The 20492-nt window shown below is 39.0% G+C and overlaps 1 protein-coding gene across 4 annotated transcripts in view; it reads right to left on the bottom strand.

Annotated features, from left to right (window-relative positions):
• BICC1 (BicC family RNA binding protein 1) overlaps positions 1-20492 on the bottom strand; it is a 304425-nt gene that overhangs the window by 8843 nt on the left and 275090 nt on the right. For 3 of the 4 annotated variants that reach the window (XM_060108618.1, XM_060108598.1, XM_060108626.1), the window contains 5 exons: positions 16209-16374; positions 13290-13329; positions 12760-12914; positions 6731-6887; positions 2632-2792 (listed from right to left, as the gene is read on the bottom strand). In XM_060108618.1, coding sequence (XP_059964601.1) covers positions 2632-2792; positions 6731-6887; positions 12760-12914; positions 13290-13329; positions 16209-16374 — 679 coding nt within the window. The remainder of the gene's footprint in view (positions 1-2631; positions 2793-6730; positions 6888-12759; positions 12915-13289; positions 13330-16208; positions 16375-20492) is intronic. The other variant, XM_060108607.1, reaches the window with a different exon arrangement.

Here is a 20492-nt window from a genome sequence, read left to right as displayed (position 1 = left end):
CGTCCTGGCAGCCAGGGCAAAAAGGGAAACAGAAATTGCAGTTTTGTGATCTGATGAAAGGAAGAATACATACTTGTCCAGAAGAGAGAAAATAATTCTTAGTTTTAGATTCTGACTTGGTTAAGTATATCTCCATAAAAAGAGACTGAATAATACCATAAAGGGCATCTTCCATTGTGTTCTACATAAAAATGATAGCAGAATTCACAGTCTACCTCAATTTGCTTAACCCAGCAGACTATCTCTGAAAGTGGCATACATGAAGTATTTCTAGCAACAGTATAAATGTAGTTCCTGGCAACAATGTGTGGAGGGAAGTAGCCCAAGAATCCCACTGTTCCTCATGAAGACTGTGAGGAACAGAAAGGCAATGGGCTCTGAGGCCAGAGAGACTTGGGTTCGGGTTCTGACTCTGCCATTACTAGTTGAGGGCATTGAGAGTTGACAATCCTATACCTCACAGGGTTGTTTGGGGCCTTAAATATGATCTTAGATATAATGCAATGTGCTAACCAAAGGGGTAAAATAGTTGGCAGCTATAGTTAGTAATAATGTATACAGACATATCATCTGTGAAAGTTGCTAAATAAAGCTTCATCCTGGTTACAATATATTAAATCTCACAAGGTTACTTAATGGGGGATTCTTGTTAAGTCATATCTGTATGTGAGAAAATATCCTACGTAAAGGGAATAGTACCAAACTTCAACAAACCTGAAAACAGTAAAATATACTTTTTATTCAAATTATATAGAAATTAATTTGAAATTTTCTGTTTTGATTTTGAAGGTTACATCCAGATCTTGAAAAACCTTTTCATTTACCATTTATCACAAATCTAGAGATATGTTTTTTAGAAATTCTGTCCAGTGGAGACTATTTCAGGGATCCTCAAGCTCTTTTTAAAGGGCCAGAGAATAACTATTTTAGGGTTAGTGGGCGGACTGTCTCTGTTCCAACTACTCAACTCTGCTGTTTAGCTTGAAAGCAACCACAGGCAATATGAGGTAATTGAGTTAGTGGGGCTGTGTTCCAATGAAGCTTTATTTACACAATTAGTCAGCAGGTCTGCAGGCCGCAGTTCACTGACCCCTGCTCCAGTTAATATTAGATGAAGCCAGTCTGACTTTATATTATTACGCTTTCTTCCTTTTTGAAGTAACTAGATAAGAAGTACCCATAATAAATTTCTATGCTTCTTCAAATAGGAAATAGAGATTTAAAGCAAACCCAGACTATCACTGAATAACATCTAGTCACTTACTTCTAAAACCTTCTGTGCATGAGCAAGTTAAAATACCTCAGCCCTGAGCTTCTCAATCAGCCACCTGCATCTAACCAGGAAGACTAAATAAGTAGATGCAGTTCTTTAATGCACTGATGATGAACGTGTTATTCAACTTAGAAAATCCTTGGTTAAATGAACACTAATTTAGGTTTAGGGAAAAGAAAACAAAATCATTGTCCTAAAGTCCAAAATACACATGACAACATTTTTCTTGGTGTTAAAGAACAAAAAAAGTTCAGCAATTAAACTTAAGTTATGGGCAATACATTAGATTTATGATATAAAGTACCTAATAAAAATCTTAGATTATTTACCGACTGATGCATGCCAGGGAATTACTGGCATGTAATCTAACATGAAATGAAGCCAACTAGCATGAAACTTGGACCATGTCAGGATTTGAAAAACAGATACATTTAGAGAACTATTCTAACTTTCTGTTGCCTTGAGTTAGCTGTGCCCTGGTAATATGACAACACATTAGAAAGAACCACACTTAGGGGCTCTTTTCTTTACGCCAGTGCGTCACGGCCACAGCTGATCAGTCTGGCCAAAATCCATGGTAGGGATGTTTCAGAAGACATCTTAGTTCTGCCTCAGTTCAGGCAAAACCCAAACAGTAAATTAATGAATAAGTTAACATGTATAAAAAGTGCATTATCTTCTGTGAGAACTTCAGTAACATGATTCGGATGGTGTCACAAACAACCATAGTTATTTATTTCAGATGCTGTTATTTACTTTTAAGTGCCACAAATAAAGATAAGAACAGATGAAAGAGTAAAATCTGATTAAATATGGAGTTGTTGCTGACCTTAGGGAATTTGTGAATCAAAAGTTCCTATAGGGCTTCCCTGGTGGCGCAGTGGTTGAGAGTCCGCCTGCCGATGCAGGGGATACGGGTTCGTGCCCCGGTCTGGGAGGATCCCACATGCCGCGGAGCGGCTGGGCCCGTGAGCCATGGCCGCTGGGCCTGCGCATCCGGAGCCTGTGCTCCGCAACGGGAGAGGCCACAACAGTGAGAGGCCCGCATACCGCAAAAAAAAAAAAAAAAAAAAAAAGTTCCTATAAATCAAGACACTCATTAGGTCTTTTAGCTAAAACTGGTGAAGGTGTTTTTGCAAACATAGTTTCCCTACATTTCTGCGATCCTGTGTTTACCAGTTGCACTACATAAGAAATAAGATGGCGACAATTTTCTTGGCAGCAAAAATAAGCTATGAGACTTGGACAAATGCTCAGTGAAAACACAGTCATAGGTAAATGAGTGATTTCATTCTAGAAGTCATCATACACACAACCAGAACAAAGATGCCTGGGAAGATAAATAAATAACCACCCACCTCCTGTTGCTGGAAGACATCTGTGTATTTGCCCAGGCCCAGTTTGCTGAAGAGCTCAGGGAGGTCAGAGCCTTTGAAAGAGCTGTTCAGGTTACAGCCATTGCTTCCTGTCAGCGAGGAAATGCAGTCCATGTAATTGCTACTGCTGAGATAGTGCTCCGCTGAAAGGCAGAGGAAAGACAAGTGTAAATGCCCAGAGAGAGCATGGTTTAATTAAAAGTTTTAATCACTCAAATAGTTCAGATTCAGTGTTTTGGGCTGGATAGACCAGTAGCTGCAGAAATGCAGCAGTCCTTTACTGAAACACTGGCTTTTCATTAAGGAAATGCTGGTTACGGCTTTCAGGGAGGCTCTCGCCATTTAAAAGGTTACACTTGGGAGGGAGCAATTCGGCGGCAACAGGGCCTCTGTAGTTAATAATCATTAAGCATATTCTCCCTGAGCATTCACGAACATTGGCTCTTCACAACTGATTTGATGTGAATTAAATGAGGAAGTGGAAGCAGGACCCCTAGGACACAATAAAGGTAAGGAAAGTTACAGGCTCCTTTTAGATGCAGGCTGGCCCTCTGTATCCACACTTGTGCTTTCCTGTGGTCAAAGAAATACTATGATATTATCACATATAAATCTCATTTCCCTCAAACATAACTGGGCAGTGAGTTCATGAAATGGAGTGCTTCCAAAATTAAGAGTAACATATGAATGAAAAGAATGATGCTGGAGTTCCTGGATTTAACTTACAACAAAAACAAATCCATCTCTTAGGGGAAATTCTGAGACAGCCATGCCGAGCTTTGCCTTGGCTCTGCTACTGATCTGGTGGGCGAAGATTTCTCCATGTTGTCTGTGGTTCTCAGACCCAAGGACATGCACAGCTGGGTGACAGACTAGTGAGCCACATCAAGTACTTGACCAAATATTCAAACACTCTTCAGGAGCTGCTTTGGAGAATCTAGCAGAGCTACGCAGCCATTCCTACCACCCTGACCAACAACTGACTCTCATCCATGTGGAAATTCTATCCTCTTATACTAAAGATGCAGCTTCAGGGGGATTCCCAGATTGATGAGGGCAGAGGACACTCACCTAGGTATCAGATCCATCTAATCTCCTCTGGGATCAGTGCATTCAGCAAAGCTAAGAATTTTGTTCTGCGTTGCACTGGGTGCCACTAATCACATTCTCTGGTTGTTTTCATCTCCCAATTGAGAAATCCTATGTATGTTTCAACTGGAAGGCATTTCTTGATAAGGTTTCTCTTTCGTTTAAAAACAGGTATTTTATCTCTTGTAGGAAGAATGTGTAGGGAAAAGGACCCAGGACCAAGCCCTGATGCGCTGAGCCCTGGAACACTCCACCAATTGAAGGTAAGGCCCCAAAGTCACCAAAAAAGATTGAGGAATGACCAGTGAGGTACCAGTTTGAGGATGTCACAAAGCAGAGTATGATGAGCACACTGGAGTGACCACTGGACTTGACAACATGGAGGTTACTGTCAGGCTGACCACATAGTTTACTGTCCAAATGATAAATTTACTTTCTTTGAAGAAAAAAAAAAAGAGGGAGTTACTGAGGAATTACAGTGGAACAACTGGTGAAACAGGGATACCCAGAGAAAACCTAGACATTGGTGACCTTGACATGGGTGTCAAGAAAACTTTTCCAAAACTTTGTTGTTCAACACACTAGCCATTGGCAACATGTGGCTGTTGAGCACCTAAAATGTGCTAGTGAAGATTAAAAATGTACTCTAAGTGTAAAATACCACACACCATATTTTAAAGACTTAGTACAAAAAAAAGACAATGTAAAATATCTTTACATTGATTACATGTTTAAATGATAATAATTTACATATGTCGAGTTAAGCAAACAGATCAGCAAAAAGTGAAAAAAATATTTTAAAATGTTCTTAGTGATAAATATTTATTATGGTACACAACTTTTTTTTACAATTCTTTTCATCTTAACTACTTATAGTATCTATATTCTCTTTTAAACTCCCTAGGCTCTTAAAACATCGGACAAAGGCCAAGGAACAGTGTTTTTTTAATCAATCTTTTTAAATTAATGAATCCCCTATCTTAACCCTAATCCTGAATTTCAATGCAGCTAAGTCACACAGTCAATTTTAATCATCCAGGCTTCAGTGCAGGGAAAGGGGATAAAGATAGAAAAACAGGCACAAAGCTAATTGATGCTGGAATATAAAACGGAGATCATTTCCACCCCGAGATGTGCACCTGGCACCAGCCTGCCTCTCAGCTCCATTGTCCTGTCAGCGGTGGAGGACCTAGCCCAAGATTAACAGGAAGACTCCAGGCTGCTATTGACAGTACGCTTGGGAATGAAAGAGTTGACCATGCTTTCTTATTTAGACTTGGCTGACACCATGACTGGTCTTTTCAAATCTGAGACTCTTGACAACATGGCTCACTTGATTGATGGTAACAACTGGCTGTTACTGTTTACTAGGCTCATTTAGATTGCCTTTCTCCAAGTATTCTTCAAATACTCCAGGGTATGTGTTTCAGGATTCCAAATTCATCAAAAACCCTGAAATAAGGCATTAGGGGAATATCTTGTGATTACTGTGTCAGTTCTTGTCTGTTTACCTATTTATACAGACATGTGGGTGCTGTCACAGACACAACCACTGGACTCGTGCTGCGTCTTAATCATATTTGTTCAAAGCCTATGCTTTAAACGTTTTTTTTCCTGATAATTTCATTTAGCTGCATCTTGTCAACTTGAAAAATCTTGCTCTTCACCTTCGGTAGCCAAAGGTGACTGGGCAGACTTCTATTGTCTAAGATACTAATTTGATCACATTCTGCTCAACTCCTTTACATCCCTGCCTTTTCCTCATCATTCTGATGTTTGTGTGTGCGTGACTCATTCGTATATTCATTCCACAAACATTTACCAAGCACCACTAGGTGTCAGACACTGTTAGACATTTGAGAAGGAATAATAAATTAAGAAAGAAGGCACAGCCTCCTGTTAGTGGGATTGTAAATTGATGAAGACACTACGGGACGCAGTATGAAGATTCCTCAAAAAATTAAAAATAGAATTGCCATATCCAGCAATTTCACTTCTATTTACCCAAGAAAACAAAAACACTAATTCAAAAGGATATATGCACCCTGTGTCCACTGCAGCATTATTTGCAATAGTCAAGATATGAATGCAACCTAAGTGTCCATCAACAGATGAACGGATAAAGAAAAGGTGGTGTGTATATATATATATATATATATATATATATATACAATGGAATATTAGTCATAAAAGAAAATGAAATCTTGCCATGTGCGACAACATGGAGGGATCTAGAGGGTATTTTGGTAAGTGAAACAAGTCAGAAAGAGAAAGGCAAATGCTGTATGATCTCACTCATATGTGGAATCCAAAAACAAAACAAAACAAAGTGAAAACAGACTCACAGATACAGAGAACAAATGGGTGGTTGCCAGAGGGGAAGTGGGGGTGAGAGTGAGATGAAGAGGATTAAGAGGTGCAAACCTCCTTAGTTATAAAATAAATAAGCTACAGGAGTGTCACACACAGCGTAAGGAATATGGTCACTAATACTGTAATACCTGTACAGAAACAGTTTCTAGACTTATAGTGGCGATCATTTCATAATGCCTGCAAATGTAAAATCACTAGGTAGTACACCTGAAACTAACATAATATTGTACACCAACTGTATTTCAATTAAGAAAAAAGAAAGAAGGCACAGCCTAAAAGAATGCTCAGTACATGGGCACTAAATAAGTGTTTACTGCATGAATGTAGTCCCTGAGTTGTGGAGCTCAAATTCTACAGGAAAAGACAGTTATGTAACTAAGTAATTGTACTTCAGTACGACAAATGCTAAAATGAAAGCATATACAAAATGCAGTGAAAGCAGAGAACCACGTGCCCTGCTTCACTGGAAAAAAAACAGGGAAGGCTTCTCAGAAGAGGTGGCCTGTGAGTAATCCAAAACATTTGGAGTCCAGAGTTTATACTCGAACATTACCCTAAACCAACTAAACAAATTCCAAGCTGATTACATCTAAAAGTATGACGAAAAGTCAAAGCTCACTTGATTTGTTCTGTTTACGCTTGGGGCTGCCAATAGAAGCTGCAAATTCACTATGACTTGCGGGTCCTATTCCATTTCGGTCTCTCCAGTTATCGGATTCGCTTCCACTTCCCAGGTGTTCACGACTGTTGGACCTCGAGAGGGACATTGATGAACCCTGAAAACAATCAAAGCCAGATACAGAAATGTTTAGTAAGGTAGGTTTCCCGGGGTGGGAGGAGAAAAGAATACACATTAGACCACTTATCATTTATTTCGATTGCTGGCCAATGCAGTTACCCACGAATGCTGATTCCCAAGAAGAGGCTATGGGACCTGCCTACAGTCTTTGTCTTCCAGCTACCAAGGACACTTGGAAATACACACAGTGAAGTGTTTTTCCTTCGTTATGAGGGAGTTGATAATGAGGGTGCCCAGAGGAGTTATGAGAGCCCCCAGTATAAAGATTCATTCCTATAAGATTTAGAGGATTCCTATTTTGGGGAACAAGACAAATCCTCCATCTGGTATAGCAGAGATTCTCTGCCTTGTATCACACAGGATGAGTAGGGAAGCGGTGCAGCTACACCCAATGCTTTGACAGGAATCGAGCTCCCAGGCTCACAGAGTGGAAGGGTGGAGAGGAATCTGGCATTATGTCCTGTGTTACTCTCATTCAAATAAGTACGTGATCTCTCCAACAAATTACAAGTACCTGGAAATTTTAACTGTTTTAATTCCCCCAAATAAAAATAAAAATAGTAATTTAAAAGATCTCACAGTTTGCACTGAACTTGCATTTATTCATTCTTTATTCATTTATTTAATCACTGTATTACAGGTACCATACTTTGTACTATATCTACAGTATTAATGTCAAGATTCTCTGATTCTAAAAGTTTGATGTTTACTGGGTAATTCCAAGAGAACCCTTTACTATTCAGGTCACTAAACTCACTTAATTCAATCCCGCAGCAGCATAGCCACAGCTGACCGCGCGGGGCTGTAATGCTTCTTTCTTCAGGGCATTATAATACCACTCTCGAGGCTTTCTACCTACCTCACTGTAGCCACTGTAGGATCTTCCTCCCCTTTTCTACTCCAAATGTCAGATTACCCTGGGACTTGGTCCTCGCATTCCTATCATCTCGCTCTACACTTTCTCCTTAAGTAATCAGTAATCGCAACCTCTGTCAAGGCTTAACAACAGCCATGACTCAAATTTTTACCTCTGGGTTTGAATTCCCTACTGAAATTTAGCATCACAGAGTTGCCAATCTGACACCTCCATTTTACTGTCTCATAGGTATTTTAAACTTAGAGTGCTTGAAATCGTATTGTTGATGACCATCTCCTCAGCTGCACCCAAACCCACCCCTCTCCCAGAATTCCTAAATCTCAGTGACGACCATTCATCCAGTTGCTCAAGCCAACTTCTAAGAGTCATATTCGTTCCTCCTCCCCTCACTACATCCAATCTATCAGTTAGTTTTATCAATGTCATAGCTAAACATACCCCAAATCTACCTACTTTTCTCCATCTCCACGACTGTCACCAATAGCCTCCTTAATGGACATTTTGATTCTATCTTGCCTCCCACCCCAATAATCCATGAAGCAACTAGGTTGTTTTTTTAAATGCAAATTAGAACAAAATCATGCCTCTCATAAGTATGAAGTCTTGCCATGCTTTTCTAGTACTTTACCATGGGCTGAGGTGCTCCGTAACTGAGTCTCTGCCTCTCTCTCCAACCTTATCTTCAATGTTCCACCACCCCATCCACCTTCTGCTCCATGAACTTACCAGTCTGTTCTGACTTCAAGATGATAATGCCAGCTGTTTTCCTGGCCTAATACTCTTTTCCTAGATCTTCACAAGGCTGGCCCTTTCTTGCCATCTAGGTCTTACCTTAAACATCATCTGCTCATTAAAGCCAGCTAAGACTACCCAATATAAAGCAGCCTCTGTTTCACATTTATCAGGGACTTTTATTACTTAATGCCTTCTTGATAACTTGTTACATATTTCTCTCTACCCACCAAACAGAAAGCTCTGTCCATGAAAGGAAGAATCTATATTCAAGCATTGTATCTCTAGTGTCTAGAATTGTGTCTGAAACACAGAAGGTCCTTAATAATAAATATTTGCAGAATACTGGATCTCACAGATACCTTTTCCTACATCTATGGGATCCCCTTTGCTGAACTGTGGGAAGGGGCATAGGGAAAGGAAGGCTCCTAAGACCAAAAAAATGGTCTTTTTCAATTAAAGCCATCTTTAACATTATACTTCAACCAGATAAATCCCATGCAGCAAGGGAAATAAGAACATGCTCAAAGCTGGTAATTACCAGAAGCATTAATGAGATTATTATGTAGTATTTCTATATATTTTAAAACGTCCGTATCTAAACTCTTTTTTGAGTACAAAAAACCCACTCATCTGAGATCTAAGCTGATTTAATTCACACAGCTATATCAGACGTGGCTAAACGATGTTTTCTAAAAACATTAAGTAAAACATAATTTTTGATATTTACTACTTTGTTATCTACTAACTACAGTATCACAAAGAGCAGCTCACCTCCACTCTTAGATCTGTAAGACTTAAAATAACCAGACAACCTCATTACTCTCAGTGCTGGGGAAATTAAAAACCATTTTTTGATTCCCAATGCAGGTTTTATTTGCTCCAGAGAATATGTAACCATTCCTAATGCCTTTAAGAGATGACTAGCAAAAAGAAAAGGAAAATCCCAAACCTTTTGTAGTTCTGTTGATGTGACAAAAATATTGCAGGTTATGTGGCCTTTTGTTTGACCTTTGCTGTCCCAGTATATCATCAAGTGGATAGGGTCATACTTTTGAGTCTTGAAGAAAACAAAAATAAGCCTCAAGCTACCTAACTTCTTCTCTAAAGGAGCTCTTTGGAAAAGGCTAATTTCTCAAAAATGCCTTAAAACTGGAAACAACTGCTCAAATCTGGTTTCTCAGAAATCTGAACAAGATGTTCAAAGCCTTGGTTTCTTGCCTTAAGCAAGCTTCCCATAGCAGGAAACTCATGTGCCTTGATCCCTGACACAACGAACAGCCCTCACCCATCAGGACCTACTGGCTAAGTGTGCTTCTCTAGAGCAGCATTCTACTTGTCTATTTGGTTTTGTTTTTCTTTGGAAAAGATGAAGGAAAAAGAGTTTTTCTAGCTACCCTCCAATTTAAAAATAGTGCTACAAGCAGAGATGTGGTCAATCTTTTAATAAAAATTGTTTAGCTTAAGCTCTCTTCATTTTTCCCCAGGTCCTTCTCAACCCAACCCTGTCCCTGTGTTCTAACCCAAAGAAACAATCTTCACTAATTGCCCAGTTTTTAATCCCTCTGAGCTATAACAGAATAAAGAGAAGGGAAGGTACCTGCAGATAGCAGCTGCTTCAGAATATCAGATCATGCTATGTAAGGGCCCTTTCACCTCCTTTCAATGGCTTTCAGATGCATGAAGAAAAGTTCAAGTCCTACACACCTGGGACAATCTAGAACCATTCCCTAAGAAAGCTTGGTTATATTTCTTCATCAGCAGTGTTTAAAGGGGCCGTGAATAAAAGCAGATTACATGGTGAATGCCCTTGCACTGATCTCGCTGGTTACATCCTCTCCCCTACCTTTCAATGTGAATGAGCTGTTAGCCATTAGCCAGGAAGGTAGAACAGGCTAGCCCAAGAAAGCCAAAGCAAGAAAAGCCACAGGAGGGGATTCGGCCACTGAGTCAGGACCCTGCACGTTCCTGCCCACGGAAAGTGGTCTACCTGTCCTTGGACAAGTGCCAGAGCAGAAGAGTCTTTCAGCTTCTGACATGATTTCTGTGCCATCCCCCTTATGTTACGTCCCTGTAGAGCAATGTTTCCAGAAGGGAGGCTGCATCAGAAACAGACTACACTTCTGCGGAAAATGTGGATTACTGGTTCCTGCTGGCTCCCTCCCTGAGGAGTTGAGATCCTGGGGGAAGAATTTGCATTTTTAAGTGCTCCAAATGATTCTTTTGTCTTTTAAGGTACAGTAACATGGCTCTAGAGCATTTATATATCGCCTTGCTATGTACCCTCTTGAGTTAAACCATTAGGAAGAGGAGTATAAAGAAATTTTGTAAAATGAATTCAAGTCCTCTCTCTGACAACTACTACCATGACCTCAAGTAAAACACTTAACTAATCTGGGCCCCTTTCCCTCACTGGGAGTTTATAGGTATCAAATAAGCTTGTGGATGAAAATGTAGCATATAAACCCATAAAAAAATAAATGAGTGTGATCTGATCATTATTACTAGCACATTATGTGTTCACATAACACTCTAAGGTATTCCTTTGGATATAAAATGCATATCTAGTTTGAATGTGCAGAAATACTTCCAGCAATAAGCATTCATATATGTATATGAATCACATCTTTCATCAGGCTCTTGGTTTTCTTCAGGGTAAAGTTCTTCAGTGGAAATAACAGTAGCTGCTAAATATTGCTGAGAACTTCCTGCACACCATGCTGAGCACTGGATGCCCTCTCCTACATCATCCTGAAACAACTGCAATGAGAAAATGGGCTCAGAGGTGTGAAGTCACTCATCAAAGCTGTACATGTGTCGGTGGTAGCCATCAGGCCCCATAGCCCCTGCACTTGACAACTACGTTATTAGAATGATCATCATTTCAACCTGTCACACTGTTGGTCTTTGAGAAGAGAAGTGAATTAGCATTTCTAAAGTGAAATATTTCATCTCTGAAACTACAGAAGCACAATCAACCACCTAACACTCCACTCCGCCAAAGGTGAGGGTGAGCAGAATGGAAGACTGCAGGTATTCAATATATCAGTTGGAAGCCTAAGAATTAGCACAGCAGTTTTAAGGTCTCTGCCAGTGAAAGGAGATATTTATTTTCTCTCAAAGCTACAATGGCAGAAAGAGGGGTGTACCTCCTAGAGCCTCAAATTTTTCACAATGGTTCCTACATTCTAGCTGCTGACAGTAACTTCAATCTTTAAATACAGTCAGCTAGGTTGCTACTTTAAGTCTGACAATGAAATTCACAGGAGACTGTTCTTTGTAGTATTTCAATAGTATTTTCTTTTTCACTTACTCAGAGAGGCAAAGGAAAAAATGTCATGTTTGCTTCTGCCTTTCATCAACGTTCTAATTTATTACAAAGAAAATGGGTGGAGAAAAGGTCAATCTACAAATGCTAGTTATTAGACTAACAATTATGAAACCCTTAACCACTATTTGTTTTTCAGCCTACAGTGTTCTGGTTGAACACTGTGATTCTTGGATTAATCATTTTCATCCACGTTTGGGTTTGCACAGCCTCACCAGTAGTGTGTGTGCATATGCTCTAAGTCCACCCCACTTGCAAAAGGCTTACAGCCAAAATCTGACACTCTCCAACTGAAAAGGCCTTGCCGAGTGAGTCGTACAGCCTAGCTGAGAAGCAAGGAACCCTGGATCTCTTCTCCATGTGGTGAGGATACCAGCTTCCCAGTCACACCCTGAGCACTACAGCCAACATCTAGGAAGCATAACATTTTGGAGCTCTCGTTTGTGATACTTCCTGCTGTGTTCCTGGCACATCTGAACACACTGAATTTTTAACTCATATCTGAGAACTTGTTTTTGTTGGATACTTGCCTTTTCCTCCTATGCTGGGCTTGCGAGTGATACCCTTGGATAAAGGCATTCTTTATACATTTTTTATGGAATGTTACATCTGTCCTTTGCTTAATCTCAGCCCTGCTCTATCACTTATGACACTCTCCCCCTAACAAAAACAAGTTTATCCAAATTTACACCTCCTTCACAGCTGATCAACAACTGTGAGAGAAGACGCATAAAAGATCATAATATATTGGACTGTATCAATTTCATAGCAATATGTTTACAGGAATAGAAATTAAAACATCACCATTAATAGACTGTCCTTATATAAATAGAGAATGGGCGAGGAGAGAAGATTGTTCTCTTCTGCTGAGAGAACAGACAGGAAGAATAGGTAGGGCATGACTCTACAAACCTCAAAAGTGGTTGTCATTGTGGGCTTATAGGACACATGGTTGGCCCTTCTCAGCTCCTTGATAGTTTCAGCGGGCATGGATTTAGAAAACCCAAGGCCACTCCAGGTATTTGTGGGTGTTCTGACCTCCGTCACCACTGGTTTCTTTAACATAGCTTTGGAAAACAGAACATAAAACAAATGCTTGGTATTTTTAATGAATTTCTTAAATAAGACATTGATGAGTATTGTTTCTTTGATATATGTAAAGAAATTATCACTGAATATTATTTCTTAACACAAAATGCCTTAAAATATCCTCATAAAACATTTTATACAAAGTAATGGTAAACTTTAAAATGATACATTATTTCTTAATTGATCTAATGCTAATCTACTCAACCTCAACAAAGTTTGTGCAACTTGAACCTAAACATTCTGGGATTCCTTTTATGAAGGTCCAATTTCTCAGTTCAACATCAACACTGAAAAACCTTTTATGTGTTTACTGAAAAAAAAATCAAAGTATAGATTATTAATGTGTCACATACCTTTGGTTGCTAATAGCTTTTTTTGTTCATAGTCAAATGCCTAAAAAAAAAAACAGAGAAAATATCTTTATTGTCAGTCTATCCAAATGTTATGCCAATACATCATGAAAAGATTTTGACTACAGCCCAGGAATCTGCCTGAGACAAACGCTAAGCTCTGCACCATAATGTGACAGTAATCCATGCAAGTCTGACAAACTTAAACATGTTTTCAAAACTGATGCATTATAATAATAAAGTACGACTTCCAATTTTAATTCGTGACAGTGACAAGTTAGAAATTTTCCTTCAAAAAGAAAAAATTTCCTATTTACTATGAAATACTTAACACACCAGGACCAATATATGCTAACGTATAGTGAATAACCTAATAACAGTTATGCTAAGTTTCAAAATAATGCATTATCAGAATGCTTAAGCAGTACATTAAAATTAAACCTAAATAAAAATATAAACCTAAATTAAAAAAATAAAACTTAGTTATCTTTTATTGCACAGGACTAGGATGGCACCATTTATTCTTCCCATTCACATTGAATAAGTGACTATGACACAGTCAGGTCTACATAGGGACCAAGGTAGGTCATTTTTAAGAAAAGTCCAGATATAGCTACATCTCAAGTGCTAACCCAGGATTCTCAACTCACCAATTCAGGAACTAGCTTAGACTTGATTTAAGAATGTCTCTTGTAATAAACTATAACGGAAAAGAATTTTTTAAAAAGTATATAGATATATACATATATGTATAACCAAAATCACTTTGCTGTACAACTGAAACTAATACAATATTGTAAATCAACTATACTTCAGTAAGTTAAAAAAAAAAAAACAAGAATGTCTGAAAGGCCTATCAGATGGGTCAAGAACCCACTGGCAAGAGCTCTTTGGACCTTCCTCCCAGGAGGACTATACCATCATATGTAGGGTGTCCATATAATTTGTGGTCTGAAACAGGATACTTCTGAAAGTGAAATGTACTACAAATGATTGGGCCAAAATAATAAAAGTAAACAGGCTGACCTAGACCAACCAGAAGGAACATGGCAGTAAATTGGGAGAGTCAGATTTTTAGATAACACAGTTTGATAATGTTTTTGAAATCCTAGGTCTAAAATGATTCTGGGAGTTAAAAATCAACTTGTAATGACTAATGTCTAAGGGCAAGATGCGGGGAGATGCTAAAGTTACTTGTTCAGTAAATATTTATTGAGTGCCTTCTGGCTAAAGGGACTGTGCTGCACTTTGTGTAAGAATATTACAATGAATCAAAAATAATCTATAGCCTCAAATCATACAGAGGCTTAGCAGGGGTGAGTAAGAAAAATAACCACAAAATAAATTAGAAAGTGAGATAAGTGTGAAGAGAAAGCTGGAGATATAGAAGTCCAAGAATGATCAGGAGACACAGAGATCATCTTCAGCTAAAGCAATCAGGGAAGTCTTCAAACGATTATCATTGATTTCTTGGTGATTTTAAGAGTCACTTCTTCACTAATGGCATAAATACATCTATTTAAATTGAAACTCTATCACCAAGAACATTTACATCCATCCTAAAAGAAAGGAACATGAAAGTGGTTCACTATAGGTATATACCTGATGGAAAAGGTGAGAATCACAAGATGGATGAAAACCATAAAGGGATCATAAAGGAATTTGATACTTCTTAGATGAGAGAACTTTAATTTATAATAACTGAAAATAAATCCACCAGAGAAAATGTAATAAATGTCTTTTTTTTTAACTTTGCACTTTATAAAGGCTATGGCTTTTGTAAAAAAACATTCATCTAAAAACTCTTGAAAATGTTCAAATGCAAAGGATTAGAAAAACAGACAAGCAGGATTGTACTGTAGTTTTCATTGGAATTACAGAAGTATAATTTAGTCCCATAAATTAATTTGTTTGACATATCTGTGACAACTTTATTTCTAGGATTTTGTGAAGTTATTCCCTTTTTTGGAAGTGGGGGGATGGGGGATGATAAATCTCTTACTACAAAGTAGGTAAGTCTACCCAGTAATTCAGATACTGAAATCAAATGTTTAGAGGCATCTCTAAAAGCACAAAATCCTTATCTTTCATATTGTGATCTATATGAAAATCAGATTTCTGACTTTCATGGTCAATAGTCTATTTTGAGTAATTAGCCTAATACTTTGAAAATGGATACAGAGAAAATCCCTGCTGAGGAAATTGTTCAAAATAATCATAAAAATCTGTGAACCAACATAACCATCAATAATATTTAGCATCTCCTTTCAAAACACTAAAGCTTCACATTAGTTATTTTTATAACTGTCTAAGGAACACCAAATTTATCTTCTCCATTTCACAGATAGAAGAATATTATATCTATTTATCCAAGACTATGTCATGAGATAGTAAATGTTTAGAAATAACAGCTCTCATATTTATCTACATTTTTTTAAACAGATGAAAAATGTCATTTGCATAATACACAGTGACATAGACCATACTATGTCATTTTTAATATTATATTTTAAAGAATTCTTCTCAAACTAAATCCTGCATTTCATTTTTTTTTTTTTTTTTTTTTGGCAGTACACGGGCCTCTCATTGTTGTGGCCTCTCCCGTTGTGGAGCACAGGCTCCGGACGCGCAGGCTCAGCGGCCATGGCTCACAGGCCCAGCCGCTCTGTGGCATGTGGGATCTTCCCGGACCGGGGCACGAACCTGTGTCCGCTGCATCAGCAGGCGGACTCTCAACCACTGCGCCACCAGGGAAGCCCTGCATTTCATTTTTAATGTTTATAACAAAACCAATTCCTAACTACTGCATATATATTTAAATTTAATTTCTGCTCTACTGCTAAAAGCTCACTGAATTCCCCATTCCCCAACCTAGGCAGCCTACATTTGGATGACTTGTCCTTTTTTTTTTTAAATCATTACCTGCATGTTGACATATGATGGCCGTGGGGCAAGGCGGGCCCTTTCATTGTTCTGCTGGGCAGCGGCAGCCCTCTCTGCAGCACGCTCACTCCCTGGAGCCTTCTTGTCAGCCAAAGGGCTTTCTGCAGTACTCAGCTCAGGATCTGAGAGCAACCTGTCAGTGCTGCTGTGAAAGAGAGTTTGGGATTGAACACTCCACCATTACATACAAATGTAGCACACATTTCCTAGGTGCCACATTGACTATGTAGCTTTACCACTGTCAACCATTTACATGTATTATTTTATTTAATCATCATGGTACTGCTATGAGGAAGGCAGTCTTATTATCCCTATTTTTCAGATGAGGGGAGTACCTTGTCCAAGGTCATACCTCTGGTAAATGGTAGAGCTGGGATTTGAACCCAGACTTTCTGACTCTCGAGATGGTGCCGAAACTATTTCATGATCTATATTCACACACATTAAATATAGCATGTATGATACACTGTATGTAGTACATATGAAATAGACATACAGACAAGATATCTAATTTACATACATCAAGGAGATATCCCTGACCCATGTTTACGCAGTCTAAACAAACTGAGTCAGTCTGAAGGCATGGAGATGATCCAATTCATTTGTGTGCAATATATATGATATTGCTAACAAATCTGCTATGATAAAGGCAGCAGGTAAATATTCTTTAACATCTGTTCAGGGTGCAGGGAAAGAACATGAAAGTGCTTCTTAAAATGGTGGGCAATTATCTGAATTATAAGAATTTGTAATGCCCTATACATGCACCTCAAGTTCACATCCAACTGCATGTTAGGCTCAAGTAAAACAGAAATAACAAACAGTATTAGTCAAAGAGCTGATTTGCTCACACGTTCTTCTTTTTATCATTCACTCTTCAGTTGTACCAGGGGAATTCAGAGGAATTTAGAAAGGACTATTAGAATACAAAAGGAGGAGCAAAGAACTTTGTTTGACAAAAGTTCAGAAAGGCTTCACACAGGCGTGTGACCTGGAATTTAAAGGGCAGCTGCAGGTTTGCCATTGTGTAACAGCAACTCAGAGGGAACAGCATAAGCAAAGGAAAGGAAGTGTGCAGTCACTGGTGGTTTTAAAGCCAGAGTGTGACAAAAATTACTGGAACAAAATAAAGGATTGATAGAGCTGATAAGAGATTGGAGGCAGGGAGACCATTCTGGAGGTTGCAGCTTAATTCAGATGAGAGATAATCAGTTCACACTTATACACTCAATGAACACGTTCAATGATGAAAGGAACAGGTATATACTTCAAATGCATCAACAGAGAAGGAAAACAACATCATTTCTCTAACCTATAATAAATAATGTTAATTTGGCATATTAGTATCATGTTAAGAAAAACACAAGTAAAGAAGATTTGGACAAAATAGGAACAATGGTAGTTAATCAAAGAGTTTATAAAAGTAAAACATTTTGCTTTTTATAAAAGCAAAACAGATTTTGCTGAGAAAAAGAGGAAATAAGAATATATATTAACACAACACTGGAAATCAACTATACTTCAATAAAAACAATTTTTTAGTTAAAAAAATATACATATATGTTATATTTGCCTAAACACACTCTATTCTGTAAAGATATAAAAGACAGTAGAGGAAATTGGGTGGATGAAGTGGATGGGAACAAAACCTTTCGATGTAGAAGCATTCCACTGTTTTGCGTTTTTAAAATGTGAATAGACTGCCTATTTGAAAAAAATAAAATAAATGGAAGAAGTAAGGATAACACATTTGTTATCCCTAATGGTGCTATGGTAAGGGAGAATTATATTTAATATAACATATGCATTTATACTCACTGTGATTTGTAATAAGTAAAATCATGATACTGCCAAGTATTTATTACCAAAGTGAACAATTCACTACCTTGGAACAAGGGAGCCATAGTTTAAGTTGGAAATTCAAAGTCAAATGAAGGAGAATTCACACCAAGAAAATGTCTTACAGCAAAAATTGGAGAGTTAAAATTGCCCTGCTGATTACGGAAGAGCAGAGAGAATGCTAAAGTTTCAGAGCAAAAGAGATGGTTTAGAGAATCCAAAAATAGACCCAACCAGCTAAAGGAAGGGGAGAGATGACAGAGAAGATTTTAGGGTACTAAAAAGGAGACAACAGGCCCAAAATGGAGTCACTTGTGCTAACCCCCACATCAACAAACCAAGACTTGATACCTAACCTAACTGCAGTTTCAGCCTCTCCTAGGAATGTAATCTTAACCAGTCCTGTCTGGAATTTCCTGGCCAACACTAGTGAGGTAACCCACCAGAGAGACCGCTGCCTTCTCCCAAGGGAAGGTAACCGTGCCTGAGATAATCCTTTCTTTTCTTTATGACTTCCTTGTCCCTCCTTTTTTCTCCTTTTAAAATGTTTTCTTTCCTGCAGCATTTTGTAGCTCCTTTCTATTTGCTAGATGGGATTCTGCCGATTCATGAATTGTTGAATAAAGTAAATTTGATCTTTAAACTTACTCAGTTGAATTTTTTAACAGATTTGATAGCAGTAATAGGACTGAAGGAAACTTCCAATAACTTTGGGAATGAGAAACACAGGTGTGGCACCTGTAAACCCTTTTGAGTTCTCTCTCTCACTGCTTCTGAGGCCTGCAGGTAACTTCCTCTCAGTCCTGAGCTCTGCTCTCTTTACACTGAGCTCCCAATCTAATTGGCTTTCCAATACAGGGCAGGTTAGCTGGATCCGGCAGATGATTCTGCCTGGAGCTCAAGCCCCTAGCCTTTATTTCAGACCACAATAGTCAATTAATTGGTGGAAGCCCCCAGGCCTTGATTCTGTCCCAAGATCCATGTGGGAACTATTAGTTCTCCATGTATGTGGAGCCCCTAGTCCTCAGTCTCCATTTGTTGAGGTCTGCTGGTTCAATTCTTTCCCCAGGCCAAGGTCCCGTGGCAGGAATTGTTGGTGGTATACACGAGACCTTTACCTGGCTGGGACACAGCAAAATCCTTTGGTTACTGCCAATTTGTTAAGGTGCATGTGTGTGTTTATCTTGTTTTCTGTAGATAAAAGCTACCACTAATAGGAATCTCAGAAACCAAAAAGCCACAAAAATTCGTGGGCATGGGTGAAGCACTTAAAAGCTGATAAAGTACTCTCCACCTAACTCAAGGACTCCCATGTTCAAATAAGCTGGTCATGGAACAGGTTAGCTTGACACTAGGTCATCCACCGACCTCAAGAAGATTTCTGTGCAACAAGGTTCACTGTAAAACACCACACAATCCCCAAGCCCACAGCACATCCTTCTTAGATATTGATCTGGCTCCCCAAAACCCAAAACGGCTTAGCTGAAAGAAATGGGATCCTTAAAATTGAAAGAGTTAAGCACTCCACCTTCTGGTATACTTGCTTATTTTACATCTAAGAACTATGGTCCTGGAAGCTATTAATATCTATAAAAATGGCAAAGTGTTATTAAAGATGACCTACAATTAGAATGGCCATTATGAGGAATGTTCCAATTATATAAGATCATTTAAGAAGTGCACTTAGGGCTTCCCTGGTGGTGCAGTGGTTGAGAATCTGCCTGCCAATGCGGGGGACACAGGTTCGAGCCCTGGTCTGGGAAGATCCCACATGCCACGGAGCAACTGGGCCCATGAGCCACAACTATTGAGCCTGCGCATCTGGAGCTTGTGCTCCGCAACAAGAGAGGCCACGACAGTGAGAGGCCCGCGCACCGCGATGAAGAGTGGCCCCCGCTCGCTGCAACTAGAGAAAGCCCACGCACAGAAACGAAGACCCAACACAGCCAAAAAAAGAAGTGCACTTAAAAGCAAGGGGTCCCCACTCCCCACCTCCAAAAAAAAATGGGAACCTATTTTAATTGGCATGCAGAAGACTCCAAAAGGCTTCAAAATTCCAAAATAGCTTCAATGAAAGATTCATTGCAAAAAGGCTAATGAAAAATTAAAGACACAAGAGGTACCTAAAACAAGAGACAATAAGACTGACATAACTACTACTGCTCCCCTCTATCCTCTTTTTTTTTTTTTTTTTTGGCCATGCTGCACATGTGGGATTTTAGTTCCCCAATGAGGGATCAAACCCCAGGCCCTCAGCAGTGAGAGCACAGAGTCCTAACCACCAGGGAACTCCCAATCCTCTTTTATATGAGTACTCACTCCAGTAATCCTGTCTAAATTGCCTTTCCACTCTGAAGAGACTAGAAGATCACAAACAAATGTCTGACATGTTAGTGGTCATGCAGTGAAACCATCAGGACCCTG

This window comes from Mesoplodon densirostris, chromosome 1 (assembly GCF_025265405.1).
Source record: "Mesoplodon densirostris isolate mMesDen1 chromosome 1, mMesDen1 primary haplotype, whole genome shotgun sequence".
Lineage (NCBI taxonomy): Eukaryota > Metazoa > Chordata > Mammalia > Artiodactyla > Ziphiidae > Mesoplodon > Mesoplodon densirostris.
Note: the sequence above shows the minus strand (reverse complement) of the source record. Positions and strands in the feature narration are given on the sequence as shown.